The sequence below is a fragment of the Oryx dammah genome, unplaced genomic scaffold, assembly GCF_014754425.2.
Source record: "Oryx dammah isolate SB20612 unplaced genomic scaffold, SCBI_Odam_1.1 HiC_scaffold_26, whole genome shotgun sequence".
NCBI lineage: Eukaryota > Metazoa > Chordata > Mammalia > Artiodactyla > Bovidae > Oryx > Oryx dammah.
In genome coordinates this window covers 51,280,183-51,307,446 of record NW_024070210.1, presented here as the reverse complement: position 1 = coordinate 51,307,446, position 27,264 = coordinate 51,280,183, and the positions used below count along the sequence as shown (strand labels likewise).

At 35.0% G+C, this 27,264-nt stretch overlaps 1 protein-coding gene across 5 annotated transcripts in view; it reads left to right on the top strand.

Moving 5' to 3' along the window:
- SLTM (SAFB like transcription modulator) overlaps positions 1-26,639 on the top strand; it is a 43,646-nt gene extending 17,007 nt beyond the window's left edge. Inside the window, exons 6-21 of one of the 5 annotated variants that reach the window (XM_040226627.1) lie at positions 6,929-6,956; positions 8,491-8,731; positions 9,342-9,391; positions 11,519-11,637; positions 13,432-13,581; positions 13,984-14,087; positions 14,186-14,352; positions 14,844-14,929; positions 15,143-15,306; positions 17,990-18,170; positions 18,885-19,009; positions 19,876-20,046; positions 20,780-21,085; positions 21,193-21,337; positions 23,320-23,480; positions 25,569-26,639. In XM_040226627.1, coding sequence (XP_040082561.1) covers positions 6,929-6,956; positions 8,491-8,731; positions 9,342-9,391; positions 11,519-11,637; positions 13,432-13,581; positions 13,984-14,087; positions 14,186-14,352; positions 14,844-14,929; positions 15,143-15,306; positions 17,990-18,170; positions 18,885-19,009; positions 19,876-20,046; positions 20,780-21,085; positions 21,193-21,337; positions 23,320-23,480; positions 25,569-25,677 — 2,307 coding nt within the window. In that variant the 3' untranslated portion in view covers positions 25,678-26,639. Of the gene's footprint in view, positions 1-6,928; positions 6,957-8,262; positions 8,732-9,341; positions 9,392-11,518; positions 11,638-13,431; positions 13,582-13,983; positions 14,088-14,185; positions 14,353-14,843; positions 14,930-15,142; positions 15,307-17,989; positions 18,171-18,884; positions 19,010-19,875; positions 20,047-20,779; positions 21,086-21,192; positions 21,338-23,319; positions 23,481-25,568 lie in introns of all 5 variants that reach the window. The other 4 variants (XM_040226626.1, XM_040226623.1, XM_040226625.1 and 1 more) reach the window with 4 other exon arrangements.
- Positions 26,640-27,264: the final 625 nt, after the last annotated feature.

Below are 27,264 nucleotides of genomic sequence, written 5' to 3'. Positions count from 1 at the left end.
CTCCAGCTCTCTTACGTTTGGAATGCTGGTGAAGCTGTATATTGGTTCTCTGTGTTCATTGTAATGGGAGAAATTGCATTTCTGGGGGAAATGTTTTTGGTAGTTTGGAATATTCAGGAAGGAAATATTAGGACGGTGAAAGTCTGTAGACTTCCCCCCATACTATCCTCAGGTATGTTCATTTTTGAATGATAAAAAATAGATGAGGAAGATTAACTCCCAAATTGGAGTACCTTTTCTAGATATTACTAATTTGCAAAAAGGTAGAGTTGAACTCTTCATATTCATTGGCAAAAAGTTTTTAAATTTTCATCAAGGGCCTCTTAACCCTTCACACACTAAGGAGTGTGTGAAGGGTTACATCTGAGTGTCCCCATTCTCATAATAGATAATGTGTGTATTATAAAAATCTAACAGAAGTATCTTAAGGAATGAGTGCCTTTTTTAATTTTTACAAATTTTTATGGGCTAGATTTGGCCTTGCTCTCCTATTCCATCATGAGAGTGAAAGAACCTTTATTTACTTTTTATCAAAGGGCAGGTTTTGCTTATTGTGTCAGGGAGGTTACATCTTCAAAGAAGTTTACATCTTCAGAGAAGTAAAATGACCTTTTCTCCTCTTCCTTAATGATGTATGGTGAAATATGTAGAAATATATATGAATGTATCTCCATTCCATCATGATTTTGATGCTTCTAAGCATGACTAATTGTGTTGTCTTATTGTGCATGTTAAGGAACACTGCACAGAGTATACCAGTTACACAGCTTCTGCTTTAGCAGTTCATGGGCAGTATTGTTTCATCTATACCTCCATTCACCTTTCCTTTTCTACACTATTTTGAAACAAATTCCAGACATATTTTGCCTTAAAAATCCAGTGTATATCTCTGAAAGAGAACTATTTTATTTTTTACATTATTATTCCTAATATATGATTTTTTTAAAATATCTTCAGATGCTCAGTTATCCTGTTTTTTTAAGAAAGTTTTATTTGAGTCTGTTTATTTGTGTGATGCAAATAAGATCGAGATATCGTGATTGATTGAAATGTCTTTTAGGCCTATTTCAGTCTATAGGTTTTCTGTTCATCTCCTCCCCCCTCCACTTTATTTGTTAAAGAAATTGAGTTGTTTATCGTATAGAGCAAGAGGTGGCAGTTTTTCATTAAAGGCTAGGTGGAAAATATGTTAGCTGTGTGGGCCTGGGATCTTCCCTGGTGGCTCAGACGGTAAAGCATCTGCCTACAATGCAGGAGACCTGGGTTCAATCCTTTGGTTGGGAAGATCTCCTGGAGAAGGAAATGGCAACCCACTCCAGTATTCTTACCTGGAAAATCCCATGGATGGAGGAACCTGGTTAGGCTACAGTCCATAGGGTCGCAAAGAGTCAGACACGACTGAGCAACTTGTTACAACTATTCACCCCTGCCACTGAGTGTGAAAGCAGCTACAGGCATTAGGTAAATGAATGGACATGGCTATTTCAATAAAAATAGCTACAGAAAGAGCATCTTGCAGAGTTTGACACCCCTGTCATTCATAGAGCTTCCAACGTCTGTATTTTGCTGATTATGTTCCTGTGAATTTAGTCAACATGTTTCTCTGTTTAGTGTATATCCTTTAAATTGTTGTTTATAGGATCCTGAGGCTTGCTATCTGATTCCGACACCCCATCCCCATCCCCCCAAGAGATACAACTAATTCATAGGTAGTGTTGTATTCTTCTGTTTGGATACACATAATGTCTGGCTGTATCTTTCTGGTGATGGTACCAGTCATTGATGATCTGTACTGCACTGATTTAATTAATCAAAGTGGTGGTATTCTTTTATTTTCTTTATTTGTTAGCTGGAATGTTCCTTGGGAAAAAACTTCTCATCTGTTATTTGGTTACTGCCTTGTGGTATCATTTACAAAGAAAAGCCAGGATATATGTTTGATTATTTTTCCTTTATTTACCAGTTTTCACTATCAGACTGATAGTGACTGATTTTTTTTTTTTTTCTTTTTGTCCCTCTGTTTCATTTTGAACTCATGGATTTAAATGTATTTCAAGCCATCGCAGTTACTATCCTTATTAATGCTCAGACTGTCCTATCTATAGCCAGTGAGAGTCTCTTCAGGTTGTCTCTTTAATCCTTTCAACGTGATCCAAGTAGTCTTTACTTCCTTGCTCTCTGGTTCAGATTTCTATTTCCTGCTCCGGACCTGTAATTAGCCACTTCTTCCTTTTAGTGGTAAATGGTATTTTGAGACAATAATCTTGATGGTAGGAGTGGGGTGTTCATTGCCTCTGGGTTGTTCATATTTTCTAGACCTTTTCAATGTACAGTGCTAGAGAATGTGTTTTTTATTTGTTTTTGTTGGTTTTTTACTTTTAAGATAAAATAGATTTTGAGTTCATAAGGGATACTTCTAAGTTAATTATTTCCTTTATCTCACAGTATATGTACAGTAGTCCTAGGATGATGATACCAACACCATCACCAGTGTGATTTCTGAAAGTAAGGTTTTTTCCACTCAAGTTATCTCTCTTATAAGATATACCCTCTAGGAATGAACAAATCAGTGTGTTTTAGATTAGTTTTCTATATGATCATCAACTAATACATATTTACGTTCAATATAGTTTTTGTTTTATTTTAATCTGTAACTTCTTGTGAATCTATAATTATTTCAAAATAGATATTTTAGTTTTATAATTTTTAAAAATATTTACATGATTCCAAAGTCAAATCTAAGAAAGGATAAATTCAAAAAAGTCCCCTTGACCCATCCCCTTATTGGTGAATTTTTTAAAATTCAGGATTAATTGTTTTATTCCTTGTCTTTAAAAATATAAGTAAATAGGCAAGTGCATTTATATAGGTATTCTATTCATTTAAAGCCAGTCTTCAGGCTTTGACTTGAAGCTTAGAGCTTTAGCTTTTAAACAGATAGAATTTGGTTCACATTCTACTTCTGTTAGTTACTTAAAATATTGTGACTTCAAAGTGTTCTCTTAGTCCATTTCTGTGTCTGTAAAATGAACATTGTAAGTCTTACCTGCTAGGTTGATGAGAAGAGCAATCTTATATCCTTCACATAGTCCATGTGTAATTAGTGATTACTTGTAGTATTGTTTTACTAGCTTGGAGATACCAGTTCTTTAGAACTGTTTGGAAAATTTTCTCTAGAATGTTTATATTTGGTAATGCTTTAATTCCTAAAAATGTCCTCTAGTTTCAGTCTTGTCAATCTTCTGTGAGTGCATCATGTATTCTTTTTTCTATTTGCCTTTGCCCCCAGTGTTTCATCAACTTGAAGTACCTTCCCTTTTTGCCATATGAAGTCTGTATAACTCTCAAAGCCAGATTTATCTCTGTCTCTTCCATAAAGCTTTCCCTTACGTAGTGTTTTACTGTTTACAGAGAACTTTTTACACCCACTGTCTTAAATAATCCTGTACATCCTATTTAGGTCATATGTCATCTCTAATTTATAGGTAAAGTTCACCTAGGTAGATGACAGTGGTGGTGTCTAGTCGCTCAGTCTGACTCTCTGCAACCGCATGGTCCGTAGCTTACCACGCTCCTCTGTCCATGGGATTTTCCAGATGAGAATACTGGAGTGGGTTGCCGTTTCCTTCTCCAGGGGATCTTCTTGACCCAGGAAGATCACAATATCACAGAGTAAAACTGTTTCAGTGGTAAAAATAGAATAAATACCTACATATCTTGCTGCCTAGTCTGTATTCTTTTCACAAGTAACTCCGAACTAGTAAATGTTTTCTGAATTCCATTGTACTTACACAGTGCTGCAGTTAAACCCTCTGCCAATGAGCAGTTAGTTAAGTCCCTCCACTTAAAAACAGCAGTGTCTTACAGTACATTTATTCAGTAAACTCATTCAACAAATATTTATTGAGTACTTATTATGTGCCAGTACTTCTTATTTCCTATGATCTTTAGCATATTTCCAGGTAGGTAATAGGCAATTGGTGGTTTAGGGTTATTTTGACAGTTTATTGTAAATTAGTGAGACTGAGTACAGTGTTTATGTACAAGTCAAGGGAGAGGAGGCCTTCCAGAAGACGTCTTCTTACTTAGCACTTGTACATGTATCGCAAGATTAACCTTTGGCAAAGATTACTAGAATGGGTAGAAAGTTAACACCTTGTTAACTGAAAGTGAGTCCTAGGTTTGTCTTTATCATTAGTCATTGCTGTTCCTAGAATGAAATAAAAATAGAGAAGCTTTCTGTATGGTTTTTGCATTCAAATCCTCTACCTCTGAGCTATACGCCCCTGTATGATTTTTGACACTTAAGGGTTGTAAATCCCATTACAAAGATAACATGAATATTATAAAGCGTTTGCTTCATTTTCATATGTGAAATATTATATTTTTTCAATATAAACTAAAAAAGTAGTTAATTAAAATGATGCTTTTTCATGGTGGTTACTTATTCACCATATTCCTCATTCTGAAAAAACATGTTTTCAGTGGAGGAAAATTATTTTGAAATAAGGCACATATCATGTCTGTGCATATTCAGGGACATTTTCCCAGTATTCTTGGTTTGTTTTTTTTATTGCAAGAAATGATTTAACCTTAGTAGTTCTATGTTTATTACACATAGAAATATAATGCAAATATGCACTGATGTGTGGCTCATCTTTTCTACTAACCCTAGTTGTTTTTGCACTCCATCCCCATTGTAATCAGTTTGTTTTCTAGAAATTGGCTCAGATTCTTTTCCTTGGGGCATTTAAATGTATGAAACCCTTCAGAAGACCTGTTGAGTGATTAGGATAGATATCTAAAAACCAGCAAAAGTAAGGCAAACCTTACTGGTGGTTTTAGCAGCTAGAAATAACATTTCTACTTGGCAGAAAGTACAGCAGAAAGATTTCGGTTTTTACATCACAGTATTTAAAAACATTTTGTTTTTTAAAATAGCAAATACTTTGACTATTTCTTTTTTTCCTTGAATCTTATCGATACTGAATCTCTAAAAGAATAACTTAGAAGTGGTGTGCTGTTGAATTACAAGTAGATGAAGAAGCAAGTACATTCTTTAAGTTCTTTTGTTCTTCTTTTAAGTAAAAGTGAAGATATTCCAGTTTATTTATCCCTTTAAGATAAATTACTAAACTAAAAGAGAATTTGGGAGAAAAAGATTTTCTCAGTAATTCCAGCATAACTCATCCTTTCTTTGCTGCCACTGCCTGCCAGTCCATCCTGTCAAATCATTTTTCTTTCCCTTCCAAATGTTGCACAATAGAAATATAATGATTAAAACTAAATTCCAGTATAACAATTAGGAGATTATTAGAGCATAGTATAATGGACGTATATAATAGCAGTCACATTGCTACCAATTAGTAATCTTCTTTTGTACTATTCTACATACTAAGCTTGTGGCTTAATTGTTTCAGTGTTTTCAGTTTCCTTCATATTACTTTAGTGTGTAAAACAATTGGTCTTTCCCTAAATGGGGCACGTATATGTCAACTTGAAGTTGAAAAATTATTTTAAATGATTTCTTAGAAATATGTTTGTTATCCAAATGTAACTGAGCATATGATAAAATATTTCTTATTTTTAAGAAATGTGGACTTCCGTGAACCTAAAATTGTGTTAGGAGATACATATGGCATTTAAAATTTTGTTTACAGTTAAATTTTGCCTTAAGTCTAATTTCACTGCTAGGCTGTCACTCTCAGGCACAGTTCTTAATTTGTAGTCTCTGGACCAAAAGCATCAGCATCACTAAAACTTGTAGAGATGCAAATTTCCAGGCTCTACTCCAGTCTTGAGTCAGAAACTGTGGGGTTGGTGCTCAGCAGTCTGTTTTAACAGTCACTCCAGGAGATTCTGATACAAAATCAAAGTTTGAGAATCACTACTGTAAGACTTTGCATTTGGTAGCTTCACACCACCTTGACTAAATATGATCTACTTATACTCAGCTTTTATTTTAAAAGTTGTAAGTTAAAACATACCTTAATTCTATGCATATTTGTTATGATCTTTAATTTTGGGAAATGTTGTTTCTATCTTGTTATAATTTCAGTTATTTTTGCAGAATTTTGGTTGGTGTAAATATTTTCTTCCTTGTAATATTCCCGTTTTCAAGCCATTACGTGCTTAATTTTAGATTACATGATGTCACATATATAAAAATTAAAATATTTTAAAATTAAAATCAGTCATTTAATAAAATTAACTTGTTTTGATTACCTGTAGCACAAATACTGTTTTTAAAGTGGCTGACCACCAGTGTGTATATGAAACAGTATATGAATTCCTTTTTAACAGATAGAAAGGAATGAAGAATTTGAAACTACTCTTGTCATTCTTCTTACTTCTGAGATGCCTAAATTGGGAATGTTCTTTGTTTATTAATACGCATTTTATCCCTTGAAAAAGTATGTCTTCGTGTTATATTTTCTGGTACATTTTGAATAGTATGTCCTAAAAGTGCTTTCAAACGGAGTCATGCGGAATAATCAGGGCAGGCTTTTTATTGGTGGCTTTTTGCATCTCTCTCTCTTTTTTTTTTTTGGCCATGCCTCATGGCTTGTGGAATCTTGGTTCCTAGACCAGAGATTGAACCCCGGCCTGGCAGGGAATTCCTAGCAACTTTTTGATATGAGTAAGATTTGGGTAATTGAAACCAGTTTTGAGTAGTGAAACTAAATATTCTAGTTTATTGTTGATATAACTGTTGATATATTTGCCTGTTTTCTTGTCTAAGTCATGTATACTAGACATATGGTACATTTCTTTGTGTTTTGGTTCTGATTGGAATATCTTGTGTTTGTTAGTAATAGGTGTCTCTAATTAATATTACTCTACAATTTAACTTGATAGATCTTGAACTGTTACTAAAATCCAGTTTTAAATGAATTCATTTTACATTTGATTATTCTTTGACTTTCAGGATGCTGAGGAAGAAGAAAATGAGAAAGGTATGTTTGATGCTAAGTAGAGTTTAAAAATTGGTGACATTTAGAAAAACAGTAAACTATGTGAAAATAAAGCATTCCTTATTCAAAATCTTATTTTTGAAATGAGTTTATTTTCAAATTTATCAATTTAGTGAGTTAGCACCTTGATTTTATTTTTTAATTGGTTTAATTTTCTTTTTAACACTTTGAAGACATGTTCTAACTTAATGGTACATATCAGTTACTGTGGTGGACAATGCCATTTTTGTTTAACCTAATTTAAGTTTTATTTTTAAAACCAGCTTCTAGCATACGGTAAGTTGATATTATCCTTAAGACTGGCACTGCAGTAACTCATACGTGCTTACCGGTAATCCTAGTATGGAATGGATAATTAATTTTATAACTAGTTCTAAAATTGTTGGGTGACCAGGAGACTGACTTTTTGTTTGCTGCTTGGAGAAATTTTGTAGTCTTCTGATAGTTTCAGTAGTTCTGGAGACCTATCTTATCCAATACAGTTACAGGGACATCAGTAGCAATATATGTGGTTGGTCTGAGGTTATAGAAGAGCTCTTGGAAGGACGTCCAAGGATCCTCCTACTTTGGACTAGAAAGGACATGGAACAGGCAGAATAAAAAACCTAGAAGCAATGAATGAAGCAAAGCTACCGACTGAAAATCTCAGGTGCTCGAGGCCTTTCGCTTTTGGGTGAATGCAAGACGTCTTTGAAAATGGTAATTGCAGGACTGACTGGACAGGATGAAGCCTGGAAATGACCACTTTCTTAAACGTTATGGAGCAGGCCATCTTTGGAGCCTCTTGCAGCAGTTTTCGGACTACACAAGAATAAGAAGAGTGAAAAAGATGAGGCCCTAAATACTTTGAAGACTGATTGGTATCCTCAGACTGTGACCTTTCAAGACGTCACCATGGGAGTTCTGAAGGTCACAAGGGTTAAATCCCAAGATAATTTGAACATTGAATAACAACTCTGCTCATTTGTCACTCTTTCATGGAGGAAAAACACCTTCCATATGCCATTAACTTATAACCAGAAATGAAGAGCTGGTATCCTCAGGATGGAACTCTCTCCTCACTTTTGTTGTTTGGTATTTGTATTTAGAGATCATTTTTTCCATGAAGAATAAGTGATCCTGGGTAAAGGATTGTTTATGTTAGTTAATACCCTTGTGTTTTTCTTCCTAACCTTCCATCAGTGCTAATAACTGGGTTTATATTTTCTAGGTCCTATTCTAGCTTATGAATATGAAAATTGTTTAAACTTCTTGTTTTGCCATATTTATTCCTGTTAAATCCTCTTAGATATAGCAGGTTCTGGTGATGGTACACAAGAAGTATCTAAACCTCTTCCTTCAGAAGGGAACCTAGCTGAGGCTGATCACACAGCTCATGAAGAGATGGAAGCTAATGCGACTGTGAAAGAAGCTGAGGATGACAACATCTCGGTTACAATCCAGGCTGAAGATGCCATCACTCTGGATTTTGATGGTGATGACCTCCTAGAAACAGGTAAAAATGTGAAAATTACAGATTCTGAAGCAAGTAAGCCAAAAGATGGGCAGGACGTCATTGCACAGAGCCCGGAGAAGGAAAGCAAGGATTATGAGATGAATGCGAACCATAAAGATGGTAAGAAGGAAGACTGCGTGAAGGGTGATCCTGTCGAGAAGGAAGCCAGAGAAGGTTCTAAGAAAGCAGAATCTGGAGACAAAGAAAAGGATACTTTGAAGAAAGGGCCCTCGTCTACTGGGGCCTCTGGTCAAGCAAAGAGGTTTGTTTTTCTATGTCAGTTCTTTACGATACTGAATTCCAGCATTCAATAAGATCACTCTACATTAAGGGGGTGGCTTCAAGACCATGTACAGTAATTAGTACTTATGATCCTGCCTATAATATTTTTGACCGTCATAAGTTACTTTAAAAAAAAATTTCAAGATCTTCGTAATATGCAGTGTGTCCTACTGATTGCATTGTCGAATTGTCAGCATATATTTGGTTTTTTTTGTTTTTTTGTTTTTTTCAAATTGACAATTTTTTTGTGTTTCATTTTTAAAAATCCTTGTGATGATGGTTAATGAACAACTATCAGTCCTAAGAACACAAATGAAGTCAAGTCCCAGTCCTGAAATCTGGAGAAGATGGCCATATATCCACTGAATAGAATTGTCAGAAAATCTAGATCTTCAGGAATCTTGGGGAAAATCAGTGCAAGAATCCTAAGGGAATCATTTGTTCAAATAACCTAATCTAGGCTTTTGGAATTGTTAATTTGTATGGATAGCACTGGTTTGAAATATAGTCAATATCAAGCTGTTCGATTTTTGTTCTTTTTGTTTTTGCTTTTTTGTTTTCAATTTTCTTCTGGTGATTTGCTTCTGTAGCTCTTCAAAGGAATCTAAAGACAGCAAGACATCATCCAAAGATGACAAAGGTAATGTATTTTTTCCTGCTTATTTCAGTGATAATTTGAATGTTTTCTTTAAAAAGTAGTAATTGTCTAGGGTTTCTTTTGACATTTAGTCCTTAAAAACTGACATAGTAAATTTTTTGGTGGGTTTTGTGTGAACAGTGGAGTTAGATTACAGCAAATTCTCAAGTGTGATTGAAGCATTACTTTCTTATTTAATTTATAAACTGGTATGAATTTGAGTCAAATATATTTGCTATGTATTTTTTACATTGTGTTCTAAGTATCTGTATTGAATATTCACATACTAGACATTTCATTTCTTAAAATTTCAGAAGCATTTCACCTTTAATTATCACTTGTAACTCCCACACACTACCACAATCTTTTTCTTGTTCTGGCTAGTAGGAGATGTGATATAAATAGTATTTGTGGAGCTGAAAGCAAGTTAGCCTTGACATTTGGTTTTACTTTTTTGATTCTTTAAATCAGGGCGCACAACTGTTAATATAGCCATTTTATAGGATTTTAATTCTTCAGAATTTACTTCCTAATTGACTTACTTTGCATTGATGAGAGTTTTATGTAGAAAAGTAGTTTTATTTTTAAATTTTGTAAGTTTAAAGGTGCATTATTTGATTAGTCTTTTGTTTCTGGGAAGTCTCTGCTTATCTCCTGGTCATGTGCTTTAGTTTCATCTTATATATGCTGTATACGTGAAAAATATTTCTTGTGTTTTAAAAAAGCATTCTAAGGGAAGAATAATACCATTTGGGTACTACAGAATCGAAAATGCCTCTTGAGTGCCTAAAAAAAGGAATGTTATGTGTCCCTTATCTTTTTTTAGTATATTTTGTTGGCCTATTTTAATAATTAGAAATTTTAGTGATTGGCTTAGTAATTGACAATTAATTGCATTACCTACATCCCTTACAGTTTTGGTTAATGGATAAGATATAATAAATTTATTAAATATTATCCTTTAAATTTAGAAGCTTAGGGTAGTCTTAATTAAATATTAACTTCCTATCATTAAAATTTTTTTTCTCAAGTTAAGAGGAGTATGTGGGCCCAGGTGTTCCTGGTAAAATATAAAAGATACACGAACTTCTGGTTAACATTTCATAAGATAAAACATTTCCTTTGATAATTATGTTTGTTAAGAACAGAAATGCAGCAGTCATTAATAGTTAAAATATTTGAATTAGGTGTGTGTTGTCTTCTCATAAGTACACTGATAGAAGTTCTTTAAAACTTGTGGCTTGTAGTTTTTAAAGCATTAAACATTTTACTCTTTCTATATTTGATACCATGAAGTTATAAAAATTGTTACTTTTATTGCTTAGATACTGTTTCTCTTAAAGTGGGTAAGAATTGTTTCTAAATAATGAAATGAAAATTCCTTTTTTATAATAGCACATTGGAAGTAAAATACTGAAGGGTAACTGGCCAGGAATGTGTTTTAAGAAATGGCATTTATCTGTATGAAACAATAATTTGTGTATGGAAATAGTGCAGAAATAGTTCATATAACCATTTACCTTTTCTAAAGAATTTTGGGGTCTCTGATCTTTGTAACTGCTTTGCTTTAGAAGACTTTTTTTTTTTTAATCCAGAGTTTTCTAGTTGCATGTAATTTCCACTTTCTCTTACCCTTTCTCTAATACAAAATGAAGATGAACTGTGGCTAGTCTTTGTTAGTAAACATTTAAATTTTTGAAAACAGTTTATCCCTTTGTTTGACTTTTCTCTTTGTGCTCTCAATGTCTCAGGAGCTAAAGCCCACAACAGGTGTAGATAAATAAGCAGTCTGTACATTCCTATACCGCTGCTTCCTGGTTTCTTGAATATAGTGTGGTGGTTGAATATAAATGAATGAATTTAAACAACAAAAGTCCAAGACATATAATTGATTTTTTTACCCACTTTGTCTTAAAACTCTTGCAGCAGAAAATGTACAAATTCAGACATGTTTGTGTTATGTTATTGTGTTCAATTTTAGTTGTAGTAGATGTGTAGGATTTTGATGCAGTGAAGTCATGCTGTCAAAATTAGAGGGTTTTATAATTTTGGAAGTTTATAGCCCTAATAATTTTGTTTAAAAAATTTCCAATTGAGAAACTTAAACTTCTGATATTAAATCTATTCTAGGAAGTACAATTAGTGCTAGTGGTAGCAGTGGAAGCTCAACTAAAAATATCTGGGTTAGTGGACTTTCCTCTAATACCAAAGCTGCTGATTTGAAGAACCTCTTTGGCAAATATGGAAAGGTACATTCTTTTTATCTTTTTATCCATATTTCTATGTCCATTTTAAACAGAGGTGGTATTCAAAACAATACATATAAAATCTAATTTCTTATCTCTCTCAGGACTGTTATAGGCATAATTATTTAGTTCTGTGGTAATCATGAGTTTTACTATATCATATAATCTCACTCTGAGCCCTGGGAATCTTTGTATTAAAAGTTCATTTTTTTGAGCCCATTTAAGCCAAGGAAGGACTGAGTTTGTTTCGTCACATTCATCATAATTTATCTTGGACCTAAAATTGCTGAGGCTGATCTGGTCATCTGGAAAATAGAGGCACTGGGATATAGAATATGGGGTGGAACCCCAAAACTAATGTGGTCCCTTTTATTATACAAATTCTAGTACAGTGGTGCAGAAGAATGTAAAACTGATAAAATGGACTTAATCAGAAGTTTTGATATGTGCTATGAAGGAAGAGTGCAGGGTTTAGAGAGCAAAAAAGGAGGCTTTACTGTGGTTGGTTGATCAGGAGAAGTTTTTCTGGCATATAAGGGGAGACCTAATGAAAAAGAAAATAGTTGATAATTAAATGATTTGAATATTCAATTAATAGCTGTTGAATTAAATTGTAGTTGATCTGCATCCCTTAGGGCACTCACTATTTTTACATTATAGTTTTCAATATGCATCATATATGTAACCTACTCTGCTGTAAACTCTTTGATAACAGGGGTCTTAACTACTATACTTTGTATGCACATGATAGGCTTTCAAATATTTATTTAATTAATGACCACCAATATCAGTAAATAGCCATTAATGAATGTTATAAAAATCTATCCTATGGATTTTAGAAATTGTTTTTTTTCCTTCTAATTAGAGAATTGCCTACAGAGTAAGGAGGTTCTTGTAGATGTCAGATACAAAACACTGAGAATTGTCCCATGATCAGTTTGTGGTATGTTTTTGATTCTGTTTCCAGCAATTTAATTAGGGCTAAACTATATAAGGAAACCATGTACTTATAACATGAAATTGCTGTTGGGGCAAGTCATGCTTTCCCAGAGTTGAGATACAAGCTGATACGTTTCCAGCTACTCAAACCAGATCCCCTCTGTTCCTCTTCCTTTGTGTCTGTGTTCCTGTTTGTTCAGCACTGGATTGTTCTTTCCCACTTTTCTTCTCACTCAGCCATCCCTGCCTTGTCTCTCTTAGCTATTCATTTTATTGAGCTGAAGGATTCGTCACTTTTATATTAGTATACCTTTTAAAAGTACATAAATGGAAAATATGTCTTTTTAGAGTGTGTTTTGTGGAGTATATTTTTAAGGCTGCTTTTTCATGTGTGGGAGACTGTTTTTGAGAGACTCATTATAGAAGAGTGTTAACATTTACCCAGACCCTTTTCATTTTAATATCTTTAAGAGACTAGGGATGGGCCTTTGATAGGAAGGCCCTATCAATTTGGTCCAAATCTAATTGAAAATATTGTTTCTTTGCTTTTGTTAATTGTGCCATTACTTCCTTGATGTGACTGACTGTGTTTTGGCAATGTATTTAAAAAAAAAGAAAAGTAAAAAAGTAGGTTATATTGATTTTTAACATTTTAAATTGTTCCCCTGAATATTATAGGCAAGGTAGTGGGTGAGTGCCAGAATATGAAACAATAATATATATTGTCCTCAATTTATCCTTTATCCTGAATTTATACATCCTGAACATATCCTTTAATTTGAATAGTCTGCATTCTGAAGTTTTATCTTAGAAATATATGTGAAACTGTGAAACTAAAGTATAATCTCATTTTTTTAGGTTCTGAGTGCAAAGGTAGTCACAAATGCTCGAAGTCCTGGGGCCAAGTGCTATGGCATTGTAACTATGTCTTCAAGCACAGAGGTGTCCAGATGTATTGCACATCTTCATCGCACTGAGCTGCATGGACAGCTAATTTCTGTTGAAAAAGTAAGCTTGCTTAACTGAAGGATACTAATTCTCAATTTAACAATATTACGCTAGTAAGGAGTAGAATTGGGAATGACTTTTATTTTCATATATTAATTTTAATTATTTTACTTCTGTTTTCCTTTTTTTTTTTTTTTTTTACCATCCACATCCTTGTTAAAAACATAAAAATGTAACTTTAAAACTTACATATTTGGGAATTCCCTGGTGGTCCTTTGGTTGAGAATCCGCCTTCCAGTGCATGGGATGTGGGTTCGACCCCTGGTTGGGAACTAGGATTCCACATGCCTCAGGGCAGCTAAGCTGCAACTACTGAGCCTACGAATCTCAACTAAAGAGCCCATGCACTCCAGAAAAAAAAATAAAATTAATATTTTTTTTCTTCCTGTTTAAACTTTTCAGGTTAAAGGTGATCCTTCTAAGAAAGAATTAAAGAAAGAAATTGATGAAAAGAGTAGTTCAAGAAGTTCTGGAGACAAAAAAAATATGAGTGATAGAAGTAGCAAGTAAGGATTTATTTTGTCAATTAGCCTATAGACTTTTTTGGTACAATGATGAAGTAGTTCTCATTTTGTTGTTTTCTTGTGTGGGGTGGTATGGTCAGGACGCAAGCCTCGGTCAAAAAAGAAGAGAAAAGGTTGTCTGAGAAAACTGAAAAAAAAGAAGGCAAGGATACTAAGAAAATAGAAGGTAAAGATGAGAAGAATGATAATGGATCAAGTGGCCAGACTTCAGAATCGATTAAAAAAAGTGAAGAAAAGAAACGAATAAGTATGCTATGTGTCTTTCTTCTCAGTCCATTTCTAATGCATCCTACAGTTTAATTTTTACAGTGAAAGGGGAAACTTGAGAATACAATCTAGATAAATATTTAAACTTTGTTGTTAGATGTCATTGTGGTCGAAAATGAGATCTAATAGGACTGGGGAAACAGCTGTCTTCTTCCACCTAAGCCCATTTACTGTTAAATCTGGGCTGACTGAAAATGGTCATTGAATAACAGAAGAATTATTGAATAATAGAAGAATAGAAGAATTTATCTTTTGATATCTTTGGAAGTATTTACATTAGGGGATCAAGTTTTAATAACTTTATATCTCATATAAACTTAATATTTCTCATATATATCTCATGATATATTTTATATCATATATTGGTTTGTAAATATTTGGTTGTCTTAAGAATTCAGCATACTTACATTATATTTTCTTTTTGATGGGAATAGTTTTAGACATTTGCTTATCTAATTTTTTTTCTCTTAGGTTCAAAGAGTCCAGGACATATGGTAATACTAGACCAAACTAAAGGCGATCATTGTAGGCCATCAAGAAGAGGAAGATACGAGAAAGTAAGTCCCTGATAGGGATGTTGTATACTATTTTGCCTGTTTCCAAAAGAAGATAATTCAGTTATCTCTAACCATTTTGCATGTGTCCATGATAGAAAACCTAAGAAAAGGGGAATGTCATTATTCATTTAAGCTTTTTAAATTACCAGCTCAACTTGAAAAGAAAATTATTTTAACTTCTAGTCCTGTTAACAATTTTTTATTTCCCTATAGATTCATGGAAGAAGCATGGAAAAGGAGAGGGCTAGCTTAGATAAAAAAAGGGACAAAGACTACAGGAGGAAAGACATCTTGCCTTTTGAAAAGATGAAGGAACAAAGGTTGAGAGAACATTTAGTTCGTTTTGAAAGATTGCGGCGAGCAATGGAACTTCGAAGGTAAGGAAAGAGTCTGTTTTATACCTGTTTTTAACTATATAGGTATGTTTTTAACTATAGGTGTATCTTTAATATTAGTTATAAACCAGAGTTCTGGAAATTGTATTTCTATAGAAAGATATTTGTCACTTCTAAGAAGTAAAACCTAATGATTTCTTTAGATTGCATAATATTTTACAATTTAAAAAATACCTTTGCATCTCTTATCTCTATCTCAACAGTTCTATAAGGTTAGTTATGTCCATTATATAAATGAGAAAAATGGAGGCCCAGAGAGGCTAAATGACTCTTCCAATGCCACATGGCTAATGAGTGGCAGAGTCGGGACTCAGACCCAAGTCTTCTGACTCCAAGTCCAATGCTCTTTCCTCTACTTCAAAGCTGCCGCCATAAAAAAACATGACTTTGAAGGCAAATTCTGATTTTGATATAAGATAGTCTTAATGTAAGCTGTAGTGGCCAAATAATACATTGACATTTTAGGGAAAATTTATTGTACTTTGAATTGGAGCCCCAAGTAAAGGAAGATTTAACCTGTGAACCTTATTGCATTCAAACTCTGTCCTAGAGCAGACATCCTCTTTAAAACAAAATGAGAACAAAACATTTCTACTTTTAGTGGCCATATCTCAAGTTCATCATGGGTTACCAGTTTGCTGTCGATTTTTGGATGCCACTTAAAATTTTCTTGTGAAAGTGTTTCATAATATAAATTTCCAAATATTAACCTGTATTGTTGAATGGTCACTTATGGAGTTTCATCTATTCATTCAGAAGGGTGCTAGGAACTACCAGAGACACTTTTAGCAACTTAAATAATACTGTGATTGCCACACAGTTTACTAAAAGGAAATAATTCTTGCATGCTGCTGCTGCTGCTGCTAAATTCCGTCAGTTGTGTCCGACTCTGTGCGACCCCATAAACGGCAGCCCACCAGGCTCCCTTCCTTGGGATTCTCCAGGCAAGAATACTGGAGTGGGTTGCCATTTCCTTCACCAGTGCATGAAAGTGAAAAATGAAAGTGAAGTCACTCAGTCATGTCCAACTCTTCGTGACCCCATGGACTGCAGCCTACCAGGCTCCTCCATCCATGGGATTTCCCAGGCAAGAGTACTGGAGTGGGTTGCCATTGTCTTCTCCAGTTCTTGCATACTCAGAACTTTTTTTTTTTGATGAAGTCTCAGTATGCTTGGCTTCCTGTTCAGATGACCACAGCTGAGAGAAGAGTGAAAGTGGGAGTTATTAGGCAGCACTTCTCAAACCTATCAGACCAGCACCCGTTTCATAGTAATAAAACAAAAAAAATTGTAGCACCTTCTTTACTAATCTGAAATGAAATTGATATGTAACATACTTACTATACAAATATACAAAAAAGAACAATATAAAGCCTTGACTCTAATATGAAGAAAACATAAAGTAATTTATAATGAAGCATATATTCCAGATATGAATGTTTAGGCATGACGCTCTACAAGATCTAATGAAGTAGTCAGATGTTTGCACCTCTCTTAAGACTCAGTGAGAATGTGACAGCTACAAACACAGATTGATACCGGTTTGTCATATTGGTGAGTCAAATACCAGGAGTAGTGTTGATGTTATGGAATGACTTCTGAAATGGTGAACAACTCTTGGTGAAGTTCTCAAGAAGGTGTAATTTTTCCTCTTTTTATATGGAGCTGCATTCCTGGAAACTTTAGTGTACATAAAAGGCCAAAGGAAATGAAACTAGCATTTATTAAAAATGAGTTAAATGCTAGGGCCAGATTTTTTTTTTTTTTCCTAGAAGTGATTTTGTTTTGATGACATGAATTACATTATGGCATTTGAAAGGTATTTGGAGTGTTGGATGGTTCTTTGTGATGCAGGACTATCTCGACTATGTCATGCATCAAAAGATATGTAGAATCCTTGGTCCGTTTAACTAATTGCTGGTAACAGCCCCCTTGGTCATTGTTATAATTAGAAATGCCTTTCCACGGGGGCCGTACTGAACCATTGAGAACCACTGGGTTACTAGGAGAAGACATGCTGATTGACAGAACACACTGGGTGCCTTAAAGTGAGGAAATGATTAAAAACAAACAGAAAAATAACCCACTTTTAAAAGTCTTGATATAATAATTTAGTTGAGCACATATTTGAACTCAAAGAAACGTGTTATTTAGAGCCATCTATTATGGGTTGTGAACACTCCAAAAGAGGCCACGAGGGCAGCCATTTAGAATAGCATTTGCTGTAATTCATGTTGGTGGCTATGATCCCAGTTCAACAAAACTAAGGCTTACTTCATTTAAGGAGATAGAATATATCCTAGATACTGGCAATTTTTCTATCAAAAACAGAAGTTTGTAGTTTAGTAAATTCATATATGTAGACTATCCTTTTAAAGATGTTGACTAATTAATGGGCTGTTATAGTGGGATTTTTATTTAAACAGGAATCATCTAAGAGGCAACAACTCTGTAAAATTGTTCAGTTGACAGTCTTAAATAAGTGACAGTATTGAAATCTGTTTAAAGTTTTATTTTGAGTTCTCTTTCCAGTTACATTAAAACTATTTAGAATGAGTTGAAGTATAAAATTGCCAACCTCAGGAAAAAATAGAAATTCAAAAGCTATTCTCTTTCACACAGTGCTAGCATAATTTAAGTATTTCTAAATACTGATTTTTGTTAGACGAAGAGAGATTGCAGAAAGAGAGCGTCGAGAGCGAGAACGCATTAGAATAATTCGTGAACGGGAAGAACGGGAACGCTTACAGAGAGAGAGAGAGCGCCTAGAAATTGAAAGGCAAAAACTAGAGAGAGAGAGAATGGAACGCGAACGCTTGGAAAGGGAACGCATTCGTATTGAACAGGTGCAGTCAGAAAATCTTTTCATCTTAAATAACTGACCTTTTTCAAACCCTGTGATTTTTGCCCTAAAATTTGCTTTACATGCTGTAAAGCTTTTATAGAATAAGTTCAGCTAATGAGCATTTATTAAGTGTCCCTGAGATAACAGTGAATTAGGTGCTAATTAAAACTACATTTAGTCATGACTTTGTTCTAGCCAATTGGTAATAACTTGAACTCTGTGATATCATGGCAGCCTAATAGTCTGAGCATAGGACTATGAGTCCAGAGTAGTTGTAATCCAGGCTCTGTCACTATCCCATTCTTAGAAAATAATAACTATTTCCTTACTGATTATAGTGGGAATGATTCCCCAAGGCTGGAAGGAAACAATGCCTCTCTGTAGAATTGCATCCAGGGTTTTAGGACACTTAGTCTTATTAATAACTTCATCTCTAATTACTTTTAGGTGCTTTTGTTTCAAATTATTAAACTAAATCTGGCCTTCCATATTACTTGCCAGCTTTCACCACCCAGTCTGTTATTTTTACTACAGAACAGTACTCATAGCTTAGACTGCAATTACTGAAGTCAAATTTTTTTGTCCCAGGTTTGTCTTTTGCCTGGTGCTTGCTTATAATGTCTTCTTAATGATAGGATTAAAGCAAGGTTGCATATATACTTACCTTATGTTTTCATTTTGCCTTGGTTGGTTCTTCCTTCTGTGTTGTCTGAAGGAACGTCGTAAGGAAGCTGAACGTATTGCTCGAGAACGAGAGGAACTGAGAAGGCAACAGCAGCAGCTTCGTTATGAGCAAGAAAAAAGGAATTCTTTGAAACGCCCACGTGATGTAGATCATAGGTAGCTGCTTGCTTTCTTTACCAGTTAAACTTGCTGTCTTATTCCTTTCATGCTAAGTCTACAGAATTAGAACGTACAGGCACCTGTCGCTGGAATACAAGGTCATGATCAAGAGGGATGGGAATGATTGCAGTAGTGAATTGGACATCAGTGGATTTTCAAGTAGAACAAAATTCTTCCCCATTCCACCCCCCGCCCCCCCCCGCCCCCCCCGCCTTTTTCCTTTCTTTGCCAAATGTTTTCCACTGTGACTTGAAGTACTGAATACATGGTAGACTTTAATAATGGCTCTCAAACTCGGATCCATTTTGAAAATTCTTACAGGGTAGTACAGACAGTACAGAAATCAAAGTCACAAACTTGGGAACACTAAAATATAGATTCTGTAATTTGTTTGCATTCATAGTTCTTAATAGACTTCAAAATATAATATAGTAATTTTTCTTAATATAAATTCTGTGAGATTTAGTTGATTGTGTTGAGAAATAAGTGGAGCGGAGTGAATGAATTGTGCTTGGGACTAACCTCTCTATCCTTTCCACAGTTAAGTATAACCAAAAGTGTTGTATTCTCCTGGTTAGAATTTTATTTTAGAATGCTATCAACTATTTGTCTTATTTGCCTTTTTCATTTAGTAATTTGAAAACAGTTTTTCAATTATTTTCTGTGAAATCCCTCTAATACTATATAACTTTATATAATTTGATAATTTTTTGTTAGCTTGTTCTTACAAAAGAATGTTTTGTCTTGAGTTTATTAGCCCTCTGTATCCACAGTTCCTAGCATGTGGTATGTATGACTCCAGTAAGTATTATTTTGTTCCTGTAAAACTGATTGATATAAACGAGCAAATATTTCTCTTCAAGGCGGGATGATCCTTACTGGAGCGAGAATAAAAAGTTGTCTCTAGATACAGATGCACGATTTGGCCATGGATCTGACTACTCTCGGCAACAGAATAGATTTAATGACTTTGACCACCGAGAGAGGGGCAGGTTTCCTGAGAGCTCATCAATTCAGTCTTCATCTTTTGATAGGTAAATGAATATGTTGAAAATGACTGTATTTGGTGTATGAGCCTTGTTAGTGAGTTTGGTTCTCTATTAAAATCTTAAGTACAGGTCATAACTGAGTATTCAGAACAAATCATGTTTGGTTTTTTTATTTGTTACTGAGAATGTGATTCTGTATTCAAAATTAGTTTTATAGGCCGCCATAACATGCTTAAGTAGGTAGGCTTTATCTTCTTAACCTTTAAAACTAAGTGAAAGTATTGTTACCTTGGGATGTGTCTCATTTGTGAAGGATAGTAAAATATCCTTCAGGTTGGTAGTGACCTGAGTGTTTGATGTAATTTCCCTTGTATGCCAAAAAACCACCCTTCATGGCAGACATTTAGTTCAATTTAAAAGAACATAGGTTATTATGCTCAGTCATCATTGTGCTCAGGCATGTCTGACTCTTTGCAGCCCTATGGACTGCAGCCCGCCAGGCTCCTCTGTCCATGGGGCTTTCTAGGCAAGAATAGTGGAGTGGGTTGCCATTTTCTCCTCCAAGGAATCTTTCCAACCCAGGGATCAAACCCATTTCTCTCTTGCATTGATAGGGAGATTCTTTACCACTGAGCTACCTGGGAAGCCCCATTACAGTCAATAATTATGGCTATTTTGTTCTTTGCCTTAAGTTATTTTTTAAAGAAGGTGCAAATAAAGTTAAGAAGAATCAGACCAAGTACTTCTCAAAACCTGTGTTCTTTGTTTTGGATAACAGGAGAGAACGTTTTGTTGGTCAAAGTGAAGGGAAAAAACCACGTCCTTCTGCACGAAGAGAAGATCTAGGTTTTGAAAGGTATCCCAAAAATTTCAGTGATTCCAGAAGAAACGAGCCTCCACCACCAAGAAACGAACTTCGAGAAACAGACAGACGAGGGGAACGAGATGAGAGGAGAACAGTGATCATTCATGACAGACCTGATACCACCCACCCTAGACATCCTCGAGAAGGAGGGCCCAATCCATCTAGACCAACCTCCTGGAAGGCTGAAGGAGGCATGTCCACTGACAAACGGGAAACAAGGTATTTGTATAGTTTCTAATGCCTAGCTAATGGTGGTAATAAAGCACTTGGGTTTTTCAAAAAAAGTTAGAGTTTGATTGTATATGTTCTTGAATTTTGTTTAACAGAGTTGAAAGGCCAGAACGATCTGGGAGAGAAGTATCAGGGCACAGTGTAAGAGGGGCTCCTCCTGGAACTCGCAGTAATGCTTCTGGCTATGGAAACAGGGAGGGAGACAGAGGAGTAATCACTGACCGAGGAAGTGGAGCACAGGTAAGTGCTTATGAGAGTTTATTGTCAACTCTCCAGAAATAAATTTAGAGGACTCATTGAGACATTGTATTTATAGTATCATTTGGGCATGACCTAGTTAGATTGGCATGATTGGCAGATTCGTTTCTCACGAAAGGCCTTAATGCGCCTTGTGTTTTTTAAAAAAATATTTACTTGTTTCCCTGCATCAGATCTTAGTTGCAGCCTGCAGCGCATGGGCCTCTCTAGTTGTGTGCAGGCTCCAGAGTAGGTGGGCTGAGAAGTTGCCGTGCATGGGCTTAGTTTCCCTGTGGCAGGGGGGATCTTAGTTCCCTCACCAGGGATAGAACTTGAGTACTCTGCATTGGATGGCAGATTCTCAATCACTGGACTACCAAGGAAGTCCCTTTTGTATTTTCAAGACAGTAGTTGAACATAGTAGTCCAGAGAAGCAGGATACTAGCCCTGAAGTTTTTTTTTATTCTAGTTTTTTAAAATATAATTGACAAAACCAGGTAAATTTAAAGTGTACAACATAATAATTTTATTTAATCTCTAAAGTTTTTATTAAAATTCCTGCTGAAATTTGAGAATTGTTATATTTGGTAGATGAACCTTCTTAATGATGACTTTGGCTTTATTTCTTTTTTAAGAAATTGAGATTTTCAAACTGGATGGAAAATCTTTGACCTGTACGTGTGTTTCTGTCATCGTTTTCCTTTTTTTTTCTTTAAGTAATACTCTCTCTTTCCTCCTACTTAATTAAATAAAGTGTAGAACTGAAATAAAACGCTAGTCTCTTTTTTGTTCTTTTATTTTTAGAGGTAGGTAAATGGAATATTTTGTGTTTTTTAATTGCTTTTACTCTTGCAACACTTTATTGACTTGAGTATTTTGTAAGTTAATGAACAGAGGACATCTGTTTGCAATTCAAATGAGCAAAAACCTTTTACCTGATTTGTTGATGAAATAACTGGCATGATATAGGTTGACAGTAGTGAAGATAGAATATTCTCAAATTACAGAAAAGAATTTGGAAGTGTATATATATGTGTGTATCCATCCTTCAACCTCTATTATCCTCTGGTGCTCTGTGGTTTTGTAACAACTTTTTACCAAATCTCTAGGCATTCTAGTTAATACCACTTTGTGTTTTCCATTTCATACAAAACATTTTTGAAACACATTTGGGCCTGCTGGGATTTATAAGTTTCAGTGTTTCTAGTAAGTAGAAATATTCAGTAGATCAATTCATTGAGCTCTACCCTGAATAGAACTTTTTAAAATTTGTTTAATATAATCCAGATATTCTGCCTTATTTAAAGTTTAACGCAGTCTCATAGACTAGCCCCTCTGCATTCAGTTACCCTTTTTGGAAAAGGTATCTTTAGGGAAAAGATCTTATTCCTCCCTTGGAAATTTCGTTTTCATGGTGTTTGGTCTGTAAGCTGTTCTGACAGCAGTATGTATCTGTAGAGCACCTTCAGATTTCTGTAGGCTTTCATAACTTTTGACTTTTTTTTTTCTCCCTCAGATCCTTAGTTCTCTTTGTTTCTTTCTGTTCAGTATTAAGGCCTTGTAAGAGCCATAACAGTAACTACCACTATGTAAAATAAGATGGCAGCTCCTATTTCTATGTGGTATTTGCATGTGGATCATATACCCTACCCTGATTGTCTTAAGGTTCCGATCTCTCAGTATGCCTTCTTAACACATGTAGAGATCTAGGCATTATATATAGATCCAGAAATACTCAAGGGTCAAAAAGTACATGGGTGTTAGAAGGTATGGAAATAGCAATGCTGAATCATTTTCTACTTTTCTACCTTTTCTACCCTTGTAGCCTGAGTAGCTTCCCAGTTCAAAGTAGATGGGAACCTTTTTTCATATTATTTGTTCTTTCGTCTTCTCAGACATCTTAATTTCTTTCTGACATGAGAAGTATACCAGCATAAGTAAATTGGCCTGAAGCTGAGGTTTTCTTTTAATATGTTATTCTTTAGCACTATCCTGAAGAACGACATGTAGTTGAACGCCATGGACGGGACACAAGTGGACCAAGGAAAGAGTGGCATGGTCCACCTTCCCAAGGGCCTGGCTACCATGATACAAGGCGAATGGGCGATGGCCGGACAGGAGCAGGCATGATAACGCAACATACGAGGTAAGTAATTAATCAGTTCAAGTTTTTCTGCCAGCATACAACCAAACCGTTTTCCTTTAAGAGTCATTATGGTTTCTGAGAGATTGAATTATAATGAGTAACAACCGTAGGTCTGCCCAGATATTTCTTCATATTAACTCAAAGTCTCCAGGAGATTATATGCAGGGTTTGTGCTCAAGCTCTGATGTTAATATTTCTCATTATAAGTTAATTAATTGGTATTTTGGCATAGATCTTGATATAGGTATGTATACATGTCAGAATCCAGTAGACAGGAATATTAATTTCATATTGGAACAATCTTCTTGTTCACTATCATTACAAAAATTTTTAGAAAGGAAGAAGAAACTGAAAGTATGTTCTGCTTCCTCCTTTCTCAAATAGCTTTATCAGAATTTTTGGACATTTACCCCAAAGCCTGTTCAGATGCTAAGAGATGAGCTTTATTTTCTCTTCCTACCAATATCCATTGTGACCCTTCAGCTGACAAGTATTTGGCCTATCTCTTCTATACACTTCATTCTTTCCCAGTCATCTGTCTTAGAAGAGACATTGGCTTAGCTCACTGACCTAGGTTACTACTATTCTATTGGTTGCTTCCACCATCAGATTTAAGTGAGTGTTATACTTGTGCCTGCCCAGCCTCATCACTCATTTTTTTTTTTAAGTGGAGGATAATTGTTTTACAATATTGTGTTAGTTTCTGCTGTACAAGGAAGTGAATCAGGTATACGTATACATATATCCTCTCCCTCTTGAACTTCCCTCCCACCTCCTACCCCTGTCCCATCCATCTAGGTCTTTACAGAGCACCTAGCTGAGCTCCCTGTGCTGTAGAGCAGGTTCCCACTAGCTATCTCTTTTACACATGGTAGTGTATATATGTCAGATTTTTCCCACCCTCTCCTTCCCCTATCCTTGGTTTTTAAAGGTCACCCATACCTTTTTTCTTGATAAATACAGATTCCTTTATTTTATTTTTAGTTCTTGGGCTCTTTGGTGATTAAACCCTTTTGATTTTCCTTTTTTGAAACATTCCTCTGTTTTCTAATGTACCATAATTTTATTTTTATTTATTTTATTGGCACCTTCACATGGTTGGATTTTAGACAGTATTCTTTATTGTCTTATATTGTGATCACCATGTAGATGCTTGAATGAGTCAATAAATTCAAGGTCACAAGGAAACTCATTTCCTTCCTGTTTCAGATCTTTATGTTCTGTCTCCAACTTCTTTTAATTTGCCAGTACCGGACTGGAAAACATATGGGCCTCATCTTTATTTTTCTTCTTGCCTAGCATAAACTTCTAAGTATGGTTCAGTTAAAAAAAATATTTGTGGTAGCTTTGTCTTCTTTTTCATTTCAGCTCCTGTCGATCTTCCCAATATTTTTCTCTCCTCCATTTTTTCACATTATTTCTAAATTTAACTGTTGAGACTGTTTTTGTACACCATTTACTTGCTGCAGAACTACAAACAGCTTCTTTAGATCACTTAGCCTGGCATCCAAGCCTTTCTTTAATCAGGTTTTATCCTTAAACCATTTCACCATGGATTTTTATCTTCCAAATTTGTTGTTTTGGGGTGGGCTTTTATTCCCATATTATTTATTCATACCTACTTTGCATTATTCATATAAAAGAAATTCCAAAAGTATTTCTTAAATGATGTCCTATAGTTCAGAGGTTCAAGTTCCTAGTTGATGCTGATGCAGATCTGGGGACCACACTTTGAGAAGTCCATTCATATGCAGACCATGACATGGCTTACTAAGAGGCAGGGGTTTAACACAAGACTGTCAGAGCTGAAATCCTTACGCCACTGTTTATTATCAGATAATCATTGTGATCTTAGGCAGGTAACTTAAATGCTGTATCATTCTTCATCAGGAAAGCGGGGTTAGTAATGGTACATACCTCACAGAACTGTTTTTTTTTTTTTTTTTTTTTAGAACTGTTGAAAAAAGTAAATTATTTAATATGAGTAAAGTACAATAAACAGTGTTAAATGATAATCACTTTTTAGGTATTAGCTGTAGTTATTTTCTTTCGTTCTCTGACATTTTTTTCTTTTAAACCTTTTTTCAGTAATGCATCCCCAATTAATAGAATTGTACAAATCAGTGGCAATTCCATGCCAAGAGGAAGTGGCTCTGGATTTAAGCCATTTAAGGGTGGACCTCCACGACGATTCTGAAAATTACTTGCTGCCATGGTTTCAAGATAATTTATTGAAATCTCCTGTAAACTTTACTTGACTACTTATGAAGAGGACCTCTGACTTGCTTGAGAGTTGTCAGACTTTTCCTTTTTCTCTTTTTTTAAAATTTAACATGATTGCTTTTCTCAATTTTGGAGAAGATGTTTAAATAGTTCCGTTGCAACTTTTAATAGTTTTGTGTATCATTCAACTTTTTTTCTTGCAGCACCAAGACACATTGGAAAGGATAGGAATCAAAACCATTTTGTTTAACGCTGTGTGAATATAAAGAGTAGTTTGCAGGTGTGTGGTAGTGGTTTAATTTGCAGCATTAGCTCTGTGGTGTCAGGCTCTAGAGTTACTTCTTATCAACAAGAATTTTCAGCCTCCATTTTGAAGGCTGTTTAAGCTTAAGAAGTCTGCTGTTTAATTTTTAGAAAATAAGATTGTTCCTTGCATTTCTGAGTATTATGTAACCTATTTTTGCAGAAGGTACTGTTACATTAAGTGCATCTGTGTATCCTGGTTTTAAGAAATGTACTCTTTTTTGAAATAAACCTTCATATTCTGTATAGTTGCTAAAGCGTTGAGAACCTTTTTAATTGTAAAATGGAAACCGATTTTCAGTTTAGTGTAGCAGCACACTTGTTCAGGTTTGCATGGTATGAAACCAAATAGATTAATGAAACCTTGGCCATGAGGTTTGTATCACTGAGGTTCTTAGACTGAGTTGTGCAGGTAAGTGCACTTTTAGGTAATCTGCACTGTTTGATGGATAAATTCCATCTCTGGGAATTGTGTTGGTATTAATGTTTCCATATTCCCAACTATGTTGAGAAGTGGAAAAACAAAAAACAAAAACCCAGGTTCTAGATTGGTGAATCAGTTGGGTTTTGTAAATACTTGTATGTGGGAAGGCATTGTTGTCTCTTTGTGAAAATAAAAATCCACACCTGGAAGTGTATGTGTCTTTGTTTACAATGTTTTAGGTGTTGGTCCTCCAGCCCTTTTCCTTACTCCAAGTAATTGACCAAGTTTAGAGCTTTAACAACAGTGTTTTGGTCTTCTTCCTAAGATATAAGTCTGACTGACTCTTCACTTCTACTGAAGTGTTGGAAACTTGAGCACTAACCTTATGACTTTTTTTTTTTAAGCATCTTTTCCAGGGAAGTCCTTCAAGGAAAATTCTGAATACCACCTCTTAAAGCCTTCCATATTCCTTCATGTGAATCAGTAGTTCAGATGGTCTAGATTCTTGGAAAACTCAGCAGTGTGTACAAAGTAAAAGATGGGTGCCAAGGGATTGCCCAGAGGCCACCTTTTGATTTGAGAAGGAGTCTTTATAGAAGTTCTTTATTGAAGGCAGGCAGGGTACCTTTGTCTTTGACTCTTTGGGGAACTGGCACTTTTTCTGTTTTTCTGGATTTCATACCCTTTTCTTCCCTTCCTAACCCTGCAGTTTTGGAGCAGGGGTCTGTCTGTGTGTAGAGGTCTACTTCATTTCCTGATCCCCTCTTCATGTTGTAGAATGGTACAACAGAAGTCTCAGTTATGTATTGCAGTGAACTAACTTACTTTTCTGCT